General features: G+C 34.5%; 1 protein-coding gene across 1 annotated transcript; it reads left to right on the top strand.

Annotated features, from left to right (window-relative positions):
- The first annotated feature begins 411 nt into the window (after nucleotides 1–411).
- LOC131859835 (uncharacterized) lies at nucleotides 412–15037 on the top strand. Its single transcript, XM_059213995.1, has 3 exons — nucleotides 412–943; nucleotides 1229–1997; nucleotides 14642–15037. Exons 1-2 carry the CDS (start codon nucleotides 412–414, stop codon nucleotides 1969–1971), a joined length of 1275 nt encoding a protein of 424 aa, XP_059069978.1. The 3' UTR covers nucleotides 1972–1997; nucleotides 14642–15037.
- Nucleotides 15038–16054: the final 1017 nt, after the last annotated feature.

The following is a 16054-nucleotide window of genomic DNA, read 5'->3' as shown; positions in this document are numbered from 1 at the left end:
AAGGGATAATTAAATGCTTAAAATGTCGTTTACGTTTTGTGGGCACCCAGCTTTCCAAAAACTCTTGTATCCACTTCATTGACTTGACTGAGCAGAAAAGGTCGTCCTCGTTATAAAAACATGAAAGTGACCTAACGAGCAAAATGTGAGGCAATCTGCTATCGTAATACAAAACTGAATCTACTGCACCTCACATTGGATTCCCAAAATTTGACAAGGGACAGGGCCCTCCTTACTAAAACTAAGAAAAATCAAAGGGGAAGTGCCCTCCTTACCTACTGTAACGAGAAAATGTCAAAGAACTGTGGAAAGCCAATCAGACACTTTACGTGCCGTGCCGCTTATAAGGTAGTACCCAAGCCCTGCCGTTTGAAGTGTTAAGGCTTTTCTGTTCAATATTCAGTGCTAGTCATGGAGTTTCCAGATGTTTACGAGTGGATATGTCGTGCATGTGGATGGAAGGGACGAGGGATTGAATCGAACGAGCTTAGCTTTTTTTATGATGGTATATATTCAGTATCACTTTGCGCCAAGCCTTACGAAGAAAAAATGTCTCTCACTTTCAATTTCCTTGAGGGTAACAATTTCTTAGGGAAATATGAGATTGGGAGATATGATATGGGGAATTGTAGTGAAGAATCAATGCAAAACAATTTGCTTCCAGTGCTGTTATGGATGTTTATTGATCCATTCTTACTTCGTTCCTCAAAAGTTATCTGTACTGAAGCTTTCTCAAGGTTCTTGGACATGTTCCGGGAATTGAAGTTAGAGCCGCGCATAATTGACCCCAGAATGTACAGGCTAGTATTTAACTCTCTAATCTGTGCTGGATGTACTCTTTTCCCAAATCCCATGGACGATGAACTTGTGCTCGAAATTTTGGCACAAACACAACAAAATACTCTGATACTCATGGGCTTGGAGGGAACACACCGTTTCATGGGTTTTTTGGCTTCCACTTTATTTTTGTTTAGCTTCTCATCCTCTAAGTTCCATCGTTCATGTACGCAAAGTAGTTTTAAGAGGGAGCCAAGCAATCAGCGATTGTGGATGCAATGGATTTTTGAGAGGGTGTCAAGAATTTCATACAACTCAAGCTCTGAGGGATCGTGGGTAATTACCTCCTACTCTCCACTCTCCTCCTTGAAGACGGAAGAAAAATATTCGGGCTTCAGGGAAAAAGCAAATCTAAAATGGGCCGATGTAGATCGAGATCGTCTACGTTGAGGTTTGAATAACCACCAGCTGCAATGCGCTCTTCAATTCGAACCAGTTGTCAATGTCTGCTCCGATTGCATTAAAGTGTCCTTGCATCTGGATAACGTCAGGTGCGACGTGCTTTCTTTGGAAGGAATTTCAGATAAAAGTATACGTGGTTTACCAAAAGAACGACACTTCCCGGCCAAGATCTGTTTGACAATTGGCCCTGAGAATGGATTTAGCGTCCAGGGTGTTTCCTTGAGTGTCTCATCGTCCAACCCTATCACAGACATTGGTAAGGGGTACGCCCGCGAGGCCGCAGTCCAAACTGATATGGTGGGTGTCAAGGCTTCCAAATCAACTACATCCACAGAGAGGATCAAGAAATGGAACTTCCAGCACTCTGTCTTCAATAATACCAATGCAAAGTTAGACTGGACTCTATATGATTCAACTACTGGGAAGCCAGTATTTAAGACTGAACCTCCAAAGATTTCAATTTTCAGCGGCAAATCTGTGAGTTCCTTTGATAAAGCTTTCACTGAGGAAGGAGGAGTAGTCTTTGCCAGGGACGATTATGGAAAGCCCATAACATGGAAGATCTACAGGAATTTCGAGGGACAAACATTGAAATGGATTGTACAAGCTTCCATCTGGTTAACCTATTGGCCAAAAGCATACGGTATTCACTATTTCGAGACCAAACGCCATGATTTTCGTCAAGTGGTTGCTCTTACATTGTCACAGCCTTCGTCATCCTCATCCAATTGAATTTTCAGAGTGGTAGCCAATTTCAGGTAAGTTTCAAGAAAGCTTATCAGTCTTATATTTCTTGTATATATAGTTAATACCACATTTTCAAAGTGATTTTTAGTTTTTGAAAGGGTAGAATTACCAGGCAAGTGTTACTGTCTATCGTTTACACAAAAAGCACAGAAATTTAGTTGTTCAGTGATTGTTGTCCACTGTTACGTCTCCAGAAGTTTGTAATACTGCTCCAAGTTTAGATTTTAGGGCTGAATATGTGTGATAACTCCACAGTAATGTTGGAGATAGTGATCACTGAAGAATTCAAAATAGCAGCATAACAATGATAACAGAAATACATCAACAAACAAGAATAATAAACACTTGCAACAAAACCATTTTTACACAGAAAATATTCAACATAATTTCAATAGTGAAAAACATTATATTATTCTGTAGAAAACTGATTATAAAAGGGAAACAGGGCAGCTTATATATAAGCAGTTCCCAATACATAAAAACCAATAATGGACTGTTTCCTTTCCACTGTAGGAAACTTATTATTTCATGCTTAAAAGTTTATTTGACAATTTTCATAAAACAAATTTAAACTAGAATAGAAACTGGATAAGGAATGTAAACAGAGAAATGGAAATTTAGAAATATTTTTCAACACACATTAGTTGCAATCAGTTTCCAACAATTACAACTACTCCATTAATTGTTGCCATTAATTATGTCAGCTGATCTTCTCCTCCAGTCAACAATAGCATTAACACAAACATTTAAGAGATGCATTCAAAGGACATCTCACGAAAAGATATAAATTGATTTTGTACCTACTCTATTGACCTGGCCATCATTCATAATAAATGTTCTCCCTCCCCGCCATGTTACTCAATCTTCTATATAATGTATGAGTCTGTAATTGTTTTGTACTCCTAGTTGAGTCCACCTCCGTAGAGCTATGTAAGAGGCTGCGACAAACAGGCAAATGTAATGGTATGGTTTTTGTGAAGAGCTGCAGTTCTGTCACAGGTGTAACATGTTTTTCCAGTTAATATAAAAATAGTTTCTTCTGTCTGATGTCTACAAGTGGTAGCAAAGCCAATGGTAGTCATGAAGATTATGCAAGGCCAGATGGTATGTGCAGTGTTTCTTGGGTAGGCTGTTCTGCTGCGTGTATTGCGTGTGAGATATTGAAGTCATTATGTGTGGCCAACCTGGATGGATTTGGAGAAGAAATTGAACAAAGCCGTGTCGACATAAGACAAAAGTGACCACCGTTGGAGTACAGAAAAACTGCCATACAAAGTTCGTCTAGTCCTTGCTGAAGACCGCCGTTAGAGGCAGAAGGAGCAGAGGGATCTCGTATGTGGGCATTGGTGCCAGAGCGAGGAACAATCAACCAGAGCGAGGAGCAATCAGAAGCAAAGGCTGTGACATATGCATTGTTTATGAGCTCCGTGGTGTTGGGTTGCTTGTAGAGGAGATGCCACTGCCTCCACAATAAAATCAAGTTGTAGGAGGCTTACAAAGAAGAGAGAAGGCCCAAGAAAGGAGTCGTGTAGGAAAAAAAAATTTTAAAAATTAAATTGTTCATTAGGGAGATCAGTGTTGAAGAAAATGACAAGGAAGTCGTCTTGTAGGCGTGATTTCCCTTCTTTAGTTCGTGAGCTGTTAAGTTGTGCAAAGTGAAAGTCATGGAGCCTGAAGAGGTATAGAAATCGCAGGCTAGAAGAAGAATAGAGAGTTTGGAATTGGAGCTGTTTCTGATATTCGCCCAGTCAAAGTTGCTGCCATAGTCTCCAAAGGCTCAGAGGATCTCATAGTATGTTGTTTTTATTGTCCATTTTGAAATTGGTTTGTACTGTTAAAAACTTGTACGGATATTTATCTGGTCGTGAGAGAAAAAACAATGTGTGCACAAGAGAAGTCTTTGATAATAGAACAAGAGTTGTTGATAAAGAAGATCAGAGGAGGATAGGTGTATGAAATTGTGAAAAGTCAAGTGAATTTGTTAATTGATAAAAAAAAAAAATACGGATGAATGTTGCAGCATTATGTTTCTATATGAAAGCAATGTATGAGGTCAATAGAGCCCACTAAAGCTAAGATCTCTGAGTACCCATAGTGTGACTCTATGGGTGGTGTTGATTAAACAAGTGAATCACACACGATGGAATGGTAACTAAGAGGGCTAGAGCTCATGGTAAGAGCATCCCAACGACAGCATGGGATTTCCTATGTTCAATCACTAATATTTGAAGATTTTGATGTTGTAGCATCAGTGAAGAAAGGCAAGAAATAAATTGAAGTTTGTAGTTGTGATTAAGGGGGAGTGTTGGAGATAGTAATCACAACTACTCCATTAATTGTGCCAGTTGACCTTGTCCTCCAGTCAATAGCATCAACACAAACATTTAAGAGATGCATTTAAAGGAGATCTCAACAAAACATATGAATTGATTTTGTACCTACTCTATTGACCTAGCCTAGCCATCATTCATAATAAATGTTCTCTCTCCCCACCATGTCACTCAATCATCTATATAATGTATGAGTTTGTAATTGTTATATACTCCTAATTAAGTCTAGCTTTGTAGAGCTCTAAGAGGTTGTGGGAAACAGGCAAATGTAATGGCATGGTTAATGTGAAGAGCCGCAGCTTTGTCACAGATGTAACATGTTTTTCCAGTCAATATAAAAATAGTTCAATTGTTTTGTCTGATGTCTACAAATGATTTCAGAGATCAGGAGGATATGTATGTACATATACTACTTTTCTATGTAAGAATAATATTCTCAGTTACCTCAACCCAAGTTTGCACATAAAGCTTTTTGAGAAATAGAAAAGAAAAAGACCACTAGACTAACTTTTTCCTTTGTCGGGTCTAAGTTAAACCCCTAAAAAAGATCTTTGAAGATTAATCAACAATGTAATGGATATTTACATGTTACAACTCCACAATACTTTTAGAGATGAAAAGAATGTGTATTTATATACACCATTTCCCTATATAAGGAGTATATTGTAAGTTACCATAGCCATAGTTTGCATACAAAGCTTCTTCAGAAACCAAAAAAGGAAAGGGCCACTATATTAATTTTGCCTTGTGTCTAGTCTAGTTTAAACCCCTCTATCCTATAAAGATCCTCTGAAGATTCATCAACATTAGGCCTATATACATGTGATAACTCCACAATAATTTCAGAGATGAGGAGGATATGTATGTGCATATGCTACTTTACTATGTAAGGAGTATATTGTAGGTTATCTCGACCATAATTTTCATACAAAGATTCTTTAGAAACCAAAAAGGAAAGAGACACTAATTTTTTCTTTTGTCTGGTCTAGTTTAATCCCTTCCATCCTTCAAACAATCTATGAAGGTCCATCAACAATGTTACTCTTTCCATGAGACATAAGATTGCCCAATGGTTATATGAAGATCCATCAAATTTATATAGTTATATCGGACTACTTTATTAAAACAACAAGCTTGGTTCTTCTGATCTAATTTTTTGGAATGTGAAACCCAATAGTCACATGACCATTCACCTTCTCTAGATTCTTTGTTTCGTACCTAAATATAAATGTATAAATAGATGTATACAGTCATTTATTGTATGCTGGTTAGTAGAATTATATTCTCTGGTTGAGAGTGGATGTAGTCTTTATGGTGAACTACTATAAGTGTTTATCTCGTGTCCTTGTGTTATTCTTTTTGTTGTTTTGTGTTATTTAAATATTTTCTTTGCTTGTATAAATTTACACTAACTAGTGCTACCGACACATGGTAAGATTTGTTCAGTAATTGAAGTGATCTTGCTAACCATATATGTAATTTCCAATTACCAGCTACAACACAAAACAGATCTACTTCAACATCTTCAATTAAAACATTATTGGCCAAATTTTTGTTGCTCAATCTTCCATCGAGAATTTTAATGAACACATATCAGTGAGACTTGAAATAAACTATGTAGGAGAGAGGACCCAATACCTAAACGTATTCTAATGGTTGTGACAGTAGTTGTTGATTTAATACTCAGGCTTGTTGATTTGATAGCCACACTTGTTGACAACATTGCACCAATAGTTGTGATTTTAAAGTTGTTATTGTTGATGATGACTACTCATACTTGTTAAAAGCAACCAATCATGTGATGTCACATCAGCTCCACAACTATGGCTCTCCCTTTTGCACGACCATTGGTCTTGCCTTTTTTGGGGTTCTCTTTCCCAAGATGTTGATGTGGCATCATATTTGATGATGTCGCACCTTAGTTATAAACATGAGACTTGCCAAGTAAGTTACTGTAAAAATTTGAGAGATTTAAAATTTCCCCATAAGATTTTGAGAAGCACCAAGTTAGGGTGCTCAACTACTAGATCTTCTCCCCTAATATACTATTTTTAATTTAAAGTATTAGATACACAAATAACAATTTGTGATATGGTCCTTTTAGTAGTATTTGTTCCACACTCTGTAAAAATCATCCACTCTTATCAAAATTGAGAAGGATTTATTAACAAGTAAATTAATAATGACTTGTACAGATTATACTTTATGAACAACTTGAACAAGATCATCTTAAATTATTCTGAATCCGATTAGTTAATTAATGAGAGTTCCACTGCTACTTGAATAGATCATAAATTCTCTTGCAATCTAGATCACTTGATTATTGGTACTTCATGTTCAAGACATCGAGTTAGATAAGATGGGGAATTTACATATAATTGATAATAAAACAAAAAGCATGCCAACCATTTGGAAGATGGAAAAGTAGGGTTCTCTCTCTGTGATACAATAGGTACATTCTTTTAGTGAAATTGAAACTGAATATTTATGTACATAACCAAATATAGACCCATAGTATTTTTTATTTTTAACCGACAAATTAAAACATAGTTAAACGCTTATCATTATGTGTAAGGGAGTCCCAAAAATTCTCAATCCAACAAGTATAGATTTATTTATTACTTTGTAGTTAATCTATTTCTAATAGCACTTTAGTAAAGTCTTTTATATAAATCAAATTTTTAAATATGTAGCTATCATTTATGTACAATACTACTATTTACTTTTATATTCTTCAATCTAGTTGTAGTGTTGTTATTGGTGAATTTTGCACCTTTTGTTCAATTTTGAGTTCAACAACCTAGTGATACAATTTTAATGATCTCAAAGTGTGAGACCCATGTAGATAAGATTAAATATTCGATGAAGGTTGACTTCTAAATCTAGATGCATGTGTTGATTCAACTCAACATAGATTAAACCTAACGCCTAATCCTACTCTACTTATTTGTTAGGAAAAAGGGAGAAAATAATGCAAAAAAAGAAAAAGAGGTGATGCACTGATATTTTATGAATTTCCTCCTTTCTTACAACAACACAAAGAATCAATCAATGATTTTAGAAAGATTCACATAGGTCTTTATTTCTCCAAATAAATATGGAGGTAAGAAATAGGAGGAGGGTAGAGGGAATCCACATATAATTCCCATAGATCATTTTTACACAATATAAAAATCTAGATAAGCAACAAAACACATTCAAACCTAAAGGTAAGCGGGATTTACAAAATGTATTAGGTTGAGAAGAGGTGAAACAAGCAATTTTATTAATTGTAAGGCATTGAGCTTGTTTTATAGTGGCAAAGAATTACAAAGGATGAAAGTATCTACAGACAAACTGAGAAGGAACCCCCATTGAAATGAGGGTGGTGAACCTTTTATTTGGAAGGGAGACACCAAATCTATCAAAGTAAGTGGTATGCAAGAGAGAAGCTCTAGTTGCAACTTCAGCCAATAAAATATAATAAAAATATTTATATTTGATCTAATCCATGGAGATGTAAGGAACATTATTTTATTAATGATTGTGTGGGAAGATTAGATCTACTTGAGAAATCTATTGAGAAACATGATCAATAAGATGACACTTGTTAAAGAAGGTTGTTTATAGCATGGCTATGCGTGAAACAATTAATCTCTTGGAATTTAATAGACTTGACGATTGGTGGATATTGTAGGTTCCTTCATGGCATTGCAATCATAGTGAAGGTGCTAAAGAGTGGCTTCCTTAAAACATAACGGTGTAGGTAGCCTTCAACTCATTTATTAATAATTTATGTTTGTTCACCAGTCTGAGGGTGCTAACTAGTGCTAGGAGTCAACTCAATACCACACAACTTGAACAACTTCTGCCAAACTAAGCTCATGAACTTGTTGCACCCTTTTCATTAATGTTGTTCTTAGGTGTCCCATGCAATCTAAACACCTCTCTAAATAAAAAATCTACCACCCGTACTATTGTATACCTTCTTGAAATAATTAAAATGTGAATAAAATTAGTTAGTATATCCATTACCACATAGATACAATTCTTCCCTTCCACCTTGGGAAGCCTTGAGATGAAGTCCATTGAGATACTCTCCTACTTCTAAGTAGGAATAGGTAGGTTTGTAGTAGACAAGCAAGTTAAGTATGTTCATTTTTATTTTGTTGGCATAGTTGACACTCTCAAACATACTTAAGAATGTCATCCTTCATTTATTTTCATTAGAATGTCTCTTGGATCTACAAGTATATAACTTGTAATAACCATGGTGACCATCCATACGATTATCATGAAATGTCATAAAAATCTATATTTTAATAATAGTTTCAAGCACTATCATTATCCTTCTCTTGTACAAAATGCGACCCTCTCTTACCTCATACCTATCATCACGTAATGTGACATCTTGAATATTATTGTCAAGAGAATTCTTTGCATATTCAGCTTGTAATTGCTCCTTCCAATTTGTTGTTATCTTCAAACTTGAGCACAAATTTGGCCTTCTTGACAATGCATAAACCACTTTGTTCCTCTTCCCCTTGACCTATTTAATGTCAAAATCGTAGGATTTGAATTTGCTAACCCATTTTTATTGCCTACTATTGAGATCCTTCTAATATAGAAAGTATTTGAGGCTATTGTGATTTGTTTTGACAATGAATCTTCCCCCAACCAAGTATCACTTGAACTTAGCCAAAACATGAATTACAACTAACATCTCTTTATCATAGATTGAATAACTCTTTTTACTTCCTTTCAACTTCCTACCCTCAAAATGCAATAGGATATTTATTTTGCATTAGGAAATCTTTGATACCAAGTCACTTGAAGCATCACACTCAAGCTTAACAAGCTTGGTAAATTTTGGAATAGCTAGAATAGGAAATGTACTCATCATATACTTGAAGTGATTAAAAGTTTATTGCACTATTTTAGCCAAGTAGAGGCTCTTTTTTTATCAAATCTGTAAGCGGGGCAGTCAAGTAAGAAAATCATTTAACAAATATCCTTTAGAAACTACATAGCCCAAAGAAACCCTTCAATTGTGAGAGGTTAGCAAGTGGAGGACAATCAAGAATAACTTTAATTTTCTCAATATCAACACTAACTCCCTTAGAGTTTATTATGTGTTCAAGATATAATAACTTTGTCATACGAAATTCACACTTGGACTCCTTAGGAAACAAAGACTCATTCTCAAGGATACCCAACACCTTGTCTAAATGTCTCAAGTGCTCTTCCCATGATTTGCTAAAAGTGAGAATGTCATCTAAGAAGATCAAAATAGACTTATGTAACTACTTAAGGAATATTGCTCATTCCTATAGGTGGTGTTCGCAGCCAATGTTTGTAATTACGTTTTCATGTTTTGTAGAAATAAATAATTAGTCTAGTTTCTTTTTTATGTGGTTTTACCTTAATGAGTTATTTTGATGTGTTAACTATATGCCTTTATGTAAGTGTATCGTTAGTTTCTTGAATAGGTCGGGAGGTTCCTGTCACATATAATAGTTAATGTAGTAATTCTAAGTTTTTGTCTAATTAAAGGAAGACTTAGTTTGCAATTGTTTGGTTGTGGGAGTTTATCGGTCATCATTTGGTATCAGAGCCCTAAATGATCTAGGTAGAGGAGGATAATTATCTTCAAAGGGTTTTGGGAAAATATGTGTATGGTTGTTTTGACGAGGTAACAAGAATACTATGGGTACCAAAAGACTAGGTTAAAGAAAAGCAAAGAAGACACAAGTGAGGTATCAAAAATCCAAGAGGGAAAAAAAATAGCAAGATGTAGCAGTAAGTTAAGAAAGAAATTCCCAAAAAGAAAAACAAGATGAAAGTGAATATGCAAAAGTAAGATTCAGAGTGGGATAGAGAAATGGTAGAGTTAAGAAGAGATTTCAAGAAGTGTAAGCTTATGGTACAATAGTGGTCAGAGGAAGGAAACCAAGAATATGGTTGGTGTTGGTCATTGAAAAAGAATTTGAAGTGGCTTGTAAAGATAATTGTTAAGAAAAGAAGAAGGCAAAGGACGATTACCTTGAAAAGAGAAGATGAGAGTATGAGAGAAATATATAGAGGTTTGGACAACAAAGAGTTATTAAGTGAGCAACATCTATTGGAAGAGGTGAAAGAAGTTCTCATTGTGAAGAACAAGAGGAAAGAAAAGAAAGAATGGAGAGAGGAAGAAGTGCAAAATGAAGATGTTCCAGATCAAGGAAGAAAAGCCTACAAAAATGAAGAATTGAAAAGCAATGAAGTTAAGGATGGAAGAAAATTTGAACAATGGACTATTACACAAGTAAATGGAAGTAAAAAAGTTGTTTTTGGTTATGTAGGTAAAAATAAGAATGTAGATATACAAGTTAATAAGGAGAAAAGAAAAATGGAAAATCAATCATATAAAGTACCAAGTTGGTATAAGAAACCAGTTGTTGAGGGGCAACAAATATAGTGTAAATAAGAGGTTGCTTATGATGGATTTTCTAGCAACAAACAAGTTCAAAGCATGAAAGAAATGACAAAGTTAAAGTGAAACCAAGAATATAAGAAAAATTGTCAAGGAAGGAAGCATAAAGGAGATGCTTTTAGGAAAAAACTAGTCCATAAATCAAGGAGAACAAGTGCAATAGTAAATAGACATTGAAGCCTTAAGCTAGGGAAACAAAGTGTGGATGGTTAGGTGTAGGGCAGTAGTAGATGAAAGTGGTGCTGCAGGATATGGTGATAAGGAAACACTTCAAGAGAATGTAAGATGTGAAGAAAAGATTGTCTATGGGCTGAAGAGTTAACATTGCAACAGACTAGTTTAGGATCCAACAAGCTGAAAATTATGAAGAAGAGGTCAAGAAAAGAGAAGCATTGTCATACCATGAAGAAGACATGACAAGAATAGATGGAAAGGAAAATGATGATCAGGAGCATCCAGGAAAATCTTAAAAGAAGTAAAGAGATGTTGAAGAAAAAAAAGTATCCATTGATGAAATACCAAAGAAGAAGATTGGAATCATTTCGGGAGTAGCTCGTAAGAATCTTGAGGAGAACACATGCAAGGTGAAATGTAAGCGAGTTGAATTGGATGATTTCAAGAATGATGCTTTTTCATCTTTGAATGAAGTTGTTAAAAGGAAGAGTTTAGAAGAAGATGAAAAGGGTGAGGAAATGAACAGTGACAATGAAATGTATGAATGGGAGATGGAGTTATGAAAACTTGTAGATGAAAAACACATAAGAAGGAGAAGATACAATAAGAAAAAGGAAAGCAAACAAAAGTAGATTAAGAAACTCAAAATGCACAAATACAAGAATGGAGCACATCCAAAGGAAATTGGACAAAGGTAACAATACGCAAGAGTGGACATCAAAAGCATGGTATGACAAAGACTTAAAGAGTGAAAAAGAAAAAGAAAAGGAAGAAGAAGAAGAAGATGCAGAAGAAAATTTTGGTATAGATGTGACTCACACGGAAGGCAAAGAAATATATGATGAAGACACTATAGAAAAGAAATTGGAAAGAGATACAACACATAATAACGGTGAGAAAGATTTGAGGGCACATTTTTTGGTGATAGAATAGGAGCACAGAGAGAGGCTTGAAGGTGTGAAGACAAATAGGAAAACAAAGCACGTAGAAATGAACAGTGCAGTTACAGATAAAGATGTTAATGTAGTAATGCAGGAAGAGGCATATTTGTTTTGTATTTCATGAGGACATTATTTTGCAGTCAATTGACAAGTTGAATGTTGAGAAATCTAAAACAAAATGTGAAGAAGTATATGAAGCTTTTAGTAAAGCCATTGTGGTCTATGATGTGAATGGTGAAGTTGAAAATGATTTGTTGAATGTGAAGATAAAATTGTAAGTGTAAGCTGCAAAAGATGGGCAAGCAGATTTTGGAGAAGAATGGTATACAGTGAGTTTAAATCTATGTATGGAGCAAAGCCAATTGCACATCAATGTTGGAAAAGCATGATAATTGTTCCAAAGAGATGTTAGCAAAAGAGGAAAAAAGGGATGGAGGGGAGTAGTTGCTAATTGTTACTTCCATGTGCACGAGTGCATGCTTTCTTTAGTCTCTTAGAGAGTCTGATGCAGAATGATCGTGCCACCCTAAATACTATTTGTTTTTTGGTAGTTCAATTTTGTGTGATTGATCTAGTTAACTGAGTTGTTCGGGGGCAAATGCTCGTTGGTGTGTTAGTTGAAGGAAAATCCCGAATGTAAGATTTAGTTTATGGCAGTTAGAGAATTTGGAATGGTTTGAAGAGAGAGAAGCAAATATAGACAAGGAGGAGAGGTCGACGAGTTGGAGAAGAGAGGATCAATCCCAGATTAGAATGTTCACTGTGATACATCACGGTAGCAGTGGAGAGAAGAGTTAGAGACGACAAGGAGAACGAAGATCGATTGAATGGGGCCGAGGAAAGAGATCGACTATACTCTGGAATATAGGTTCTCGTCGCATATTATAGTTTATGTAATCATTTTGAGTTCATGTCCAATAAAAGGGAGACTTAGTTTGCAATTGTTTGGTTGTGGGAGTTTGGCCATCGTCAGTATACCCTTGTTGAAATCAATGTCCAGCAATGAGACCAACACTTCAGTTGGTGTTTGACTGCAGCAGCAACTTCGACCATCAAGCAACGTCTCCTTTTGCTATATATTGTAGCTTCAACACACTCCAAATAGTTTTGTTTGCAACAAAAATAGAAATCATAGTTCTTTATTATGCAACACTATGGAAACTTTTGACTTTGGCTCTGATACCCAATCAAATAAATAAACAGTAAAAAGAAAACAGAGATGGACAAACACAACAGAGCAGCAGCTGAAGGCCCAATGAAATTGTATTATTAAAATGCAAACAGTGATAGACAACTAGTTCCTTATAAATATGTTAAGCTCCTTGACAACAAACCGCTGAAGATTGACAGCTAACTAGAAAAAAGGACAGATCAACGGTCACTTATTGTTTTCAACTGAAACTTTTTGATGCATATGTCTAACATATACAATACAAATTACTGATGCATGAAGGAAGGATGATCTTGCAACAGATATTAGCCAAAGGAAATGTTTGGCACTCTCCAAACAAAAACTCTTTCGATGTTTCTACACTACCCTTTTTGGTTTGTAGCAAAAGCAAATTGTATCCTTTTTGTTTGCTTTATGTGGTAGTTCAAACCCAAATCGCAGCTTTCCTTTTTGTGGGTATTTTATCTGGCTGCCCATTCAACAAAAACTCTTACGTTAGCACTCTTGCTACTTCACACTGCTTTCTCTGATACCATGAACTAAAACCGAATGTCAATGTGCAGAATAGAACTATACTCTTCTCTATTTTTTATCTTACAAACTGAAATAAAAGACACAATCCAATTTCCATAGATTTACTCTTATAGATTACCCTGCAGGTAATCTATTTCCAAGAGTACTTACACAATTCTCATATGATGTCCTTTTATTTAAGAACAAACCTTAAATATAGCACTAATCACTAAATATATGACTATCATTTTTACGCAACATTTTCGCTCCTTAATTAGATCCACTCTTGCTTAAGGTGCATTAGATGCAGTTTAGAAGTAATCTCTACAATTCTTTACTAAACAAGATCCTAAATGCCCTGTTCTAAACGTCTGCAAAATAAGTAGATTCCCAACAAGTATATCCGTTGTGGTGGTTTCAGCCCATACGGTTTCTTACCCTGCTTTTTTCCATCAACAAATCATCTAATAGATTTTGTTCTCAATACATTTTATAAAAGAGGAAGATTAACAACTGTTAACCTTTTTTGGCTTGCTTTAATTTTTTTAGAAAAACTTTTACTATAGACTTACACTTCACATATTATAGGAAAAAACATGATCTCAGTACATGATCTCAGTACATAATCCTGTTATTTTTTAAGGAAAACAACTAATTCAGATTACTAGTTTATAAAAACAATTGTCATACTCTTTGATGATGTCTCGATCATTGAAACACAAATAACAGAGAAGTGATATCATGGCTTTAACTTCGATGCCTATAATGGGTGACTGATGATTTTGGTTGTACATTTGAATGATAAACAGTGTGTTATAATGTTCACTTGTGTAGTCATTCGCTCGCCTATGGATAGAAATATACAGTCTTTCCTTCTATTGTCTAACCAGTGTCTATTCCCCCATTTCAACAACGTAAATTTCTGTTTTTATTTTAAGATTCAAGAATGTTTGGTTTGCGGAAAAATGCTCTTGAAGTTTTTGAAGTCTATAATTTTAGTACTCTCTATATAGAAGATGTGTATTAATGTTGGTTTAATGTATTTTCTAAACCATAATTGCACTATTTTGTGCAGGCTATGTAAGTTGTACCACTTCTATCGAATGAGCTTCTAAAGGTGATTCCAACAGCAGTATCCCATTTTTAAGTTTGAGATTTGTTGGTAGGATATAGGGTTGTGAGGCATCTACTTGATAATTAAGAATTATTTATTAAAAAAAGATCTAAAAGACATTATGAAAAGGCATAAAGAGGTTATATAAAGAGAAAAAAATGGAAGATAAGAGTGTGGAATAACATGTTTGCATGTGTGAAATAATATGTATTAAATATTTGTGAGAATATTAAGAAGTGTGAAATATATATGTAAAATATATTTATGTCGATAAAGAATGATGTATGAATTATAAGACATGTGTAAGACATTAAAGTTTATGAATATATGATGTTATGGATGTATGCTTATGAATGTATATAATTTATGATAATTTGGCTTATACTTATTGCATATATAAGTTCTCCATTTTTATTGCATCACACCAAGGCTTACTATTTATAAGAGAATATTAAACCTTACACTTTGATCAAGGTTATTTTGTCAATATTGATTGCATTGTGGGACCTTGGTTGTTGTTGCATAAGGAGGGAGATCATTCCAAACAAAGAAATTAGTGTTAAAAATTTGAGAAGTGCAAACTTTGAATTGTTTTTTTTAAATATATTTTTTCAATAGAAAAGATTGGAAAAAGATTGAAGAAGGAAAATGAGAATTCAATGTGTGTAAAAGATATTTTGAAAGAAGAATTGATGAAAGCTCAAATGCCTAAGTTAGAATTTATGACAAGGATAAAAGAGTTAGAAAAGGAGAAATCTAAATTCTTATGAGAAAATAATAATCTTGAACAGTAATTGAAGGAAGTTAAATTAGAAAATGAAGAACTATGAGTAAAGTTGATTTTGATTATTGAGATGGCTAAAAAGGAAAGAGAAAAGAAAAAATATTTAGAGAAGGATGTTTTAAATTTGAAAGAATAAAATAATAGATTGAATCAATCGCTTACAATATGTCAAAAGGAAAATTGGTGCCTAAGGTCTAAGCCTACATTATGTAATGCCTCGTGCGATACAAATGATTTGTGCTATATTCATTTAATGAATTATCTAAGAAATGGGATGTACCTTAATCTTTTTTTTATAAAAAGTGTAAGGCTGAAGATAAAATAATTTTGGGATGATAATGACAAAGAATATTCTCCAAAGAATGTTGATCTTAAAACAATTAGAAGAATAGGATATTTAAGAAAAAAAATTAAGCACATTGTATCAATTGTGAGGCTAAATAATGAAGGTCCTATAAATGGAAAAGAATATGATGTTACAAGTACAACAAGTTCAAACAAATCTATTGAAGAAATACAATGACCATATTGTCATAGGAAAGGACATAGAAAAGAAATGTGTAGGGATCTTCATATTTGTAGTCTTTGTT

The sequence above is a fragment of the Cryptomeria japonica genome, chromosome 11 (assembly GCF_030272615.1).
Source record: "Cryptomeria japonica chromosome 11, Sugi_1.0, whole genome shotgun sequence".
Classification (NCBI taxonomy): Eukaryota; Viridiplantae; Streptophyta; class Pinopsida; order Cupressales; family Cupressaceae; genus Cryptomeria; species Cryptomeria japonica.
The sequence above is the reverse complement of the archived record's forward strand: the minus strand, read 5'-3'. Positions and strand labels throughout refer to the sequence as shown.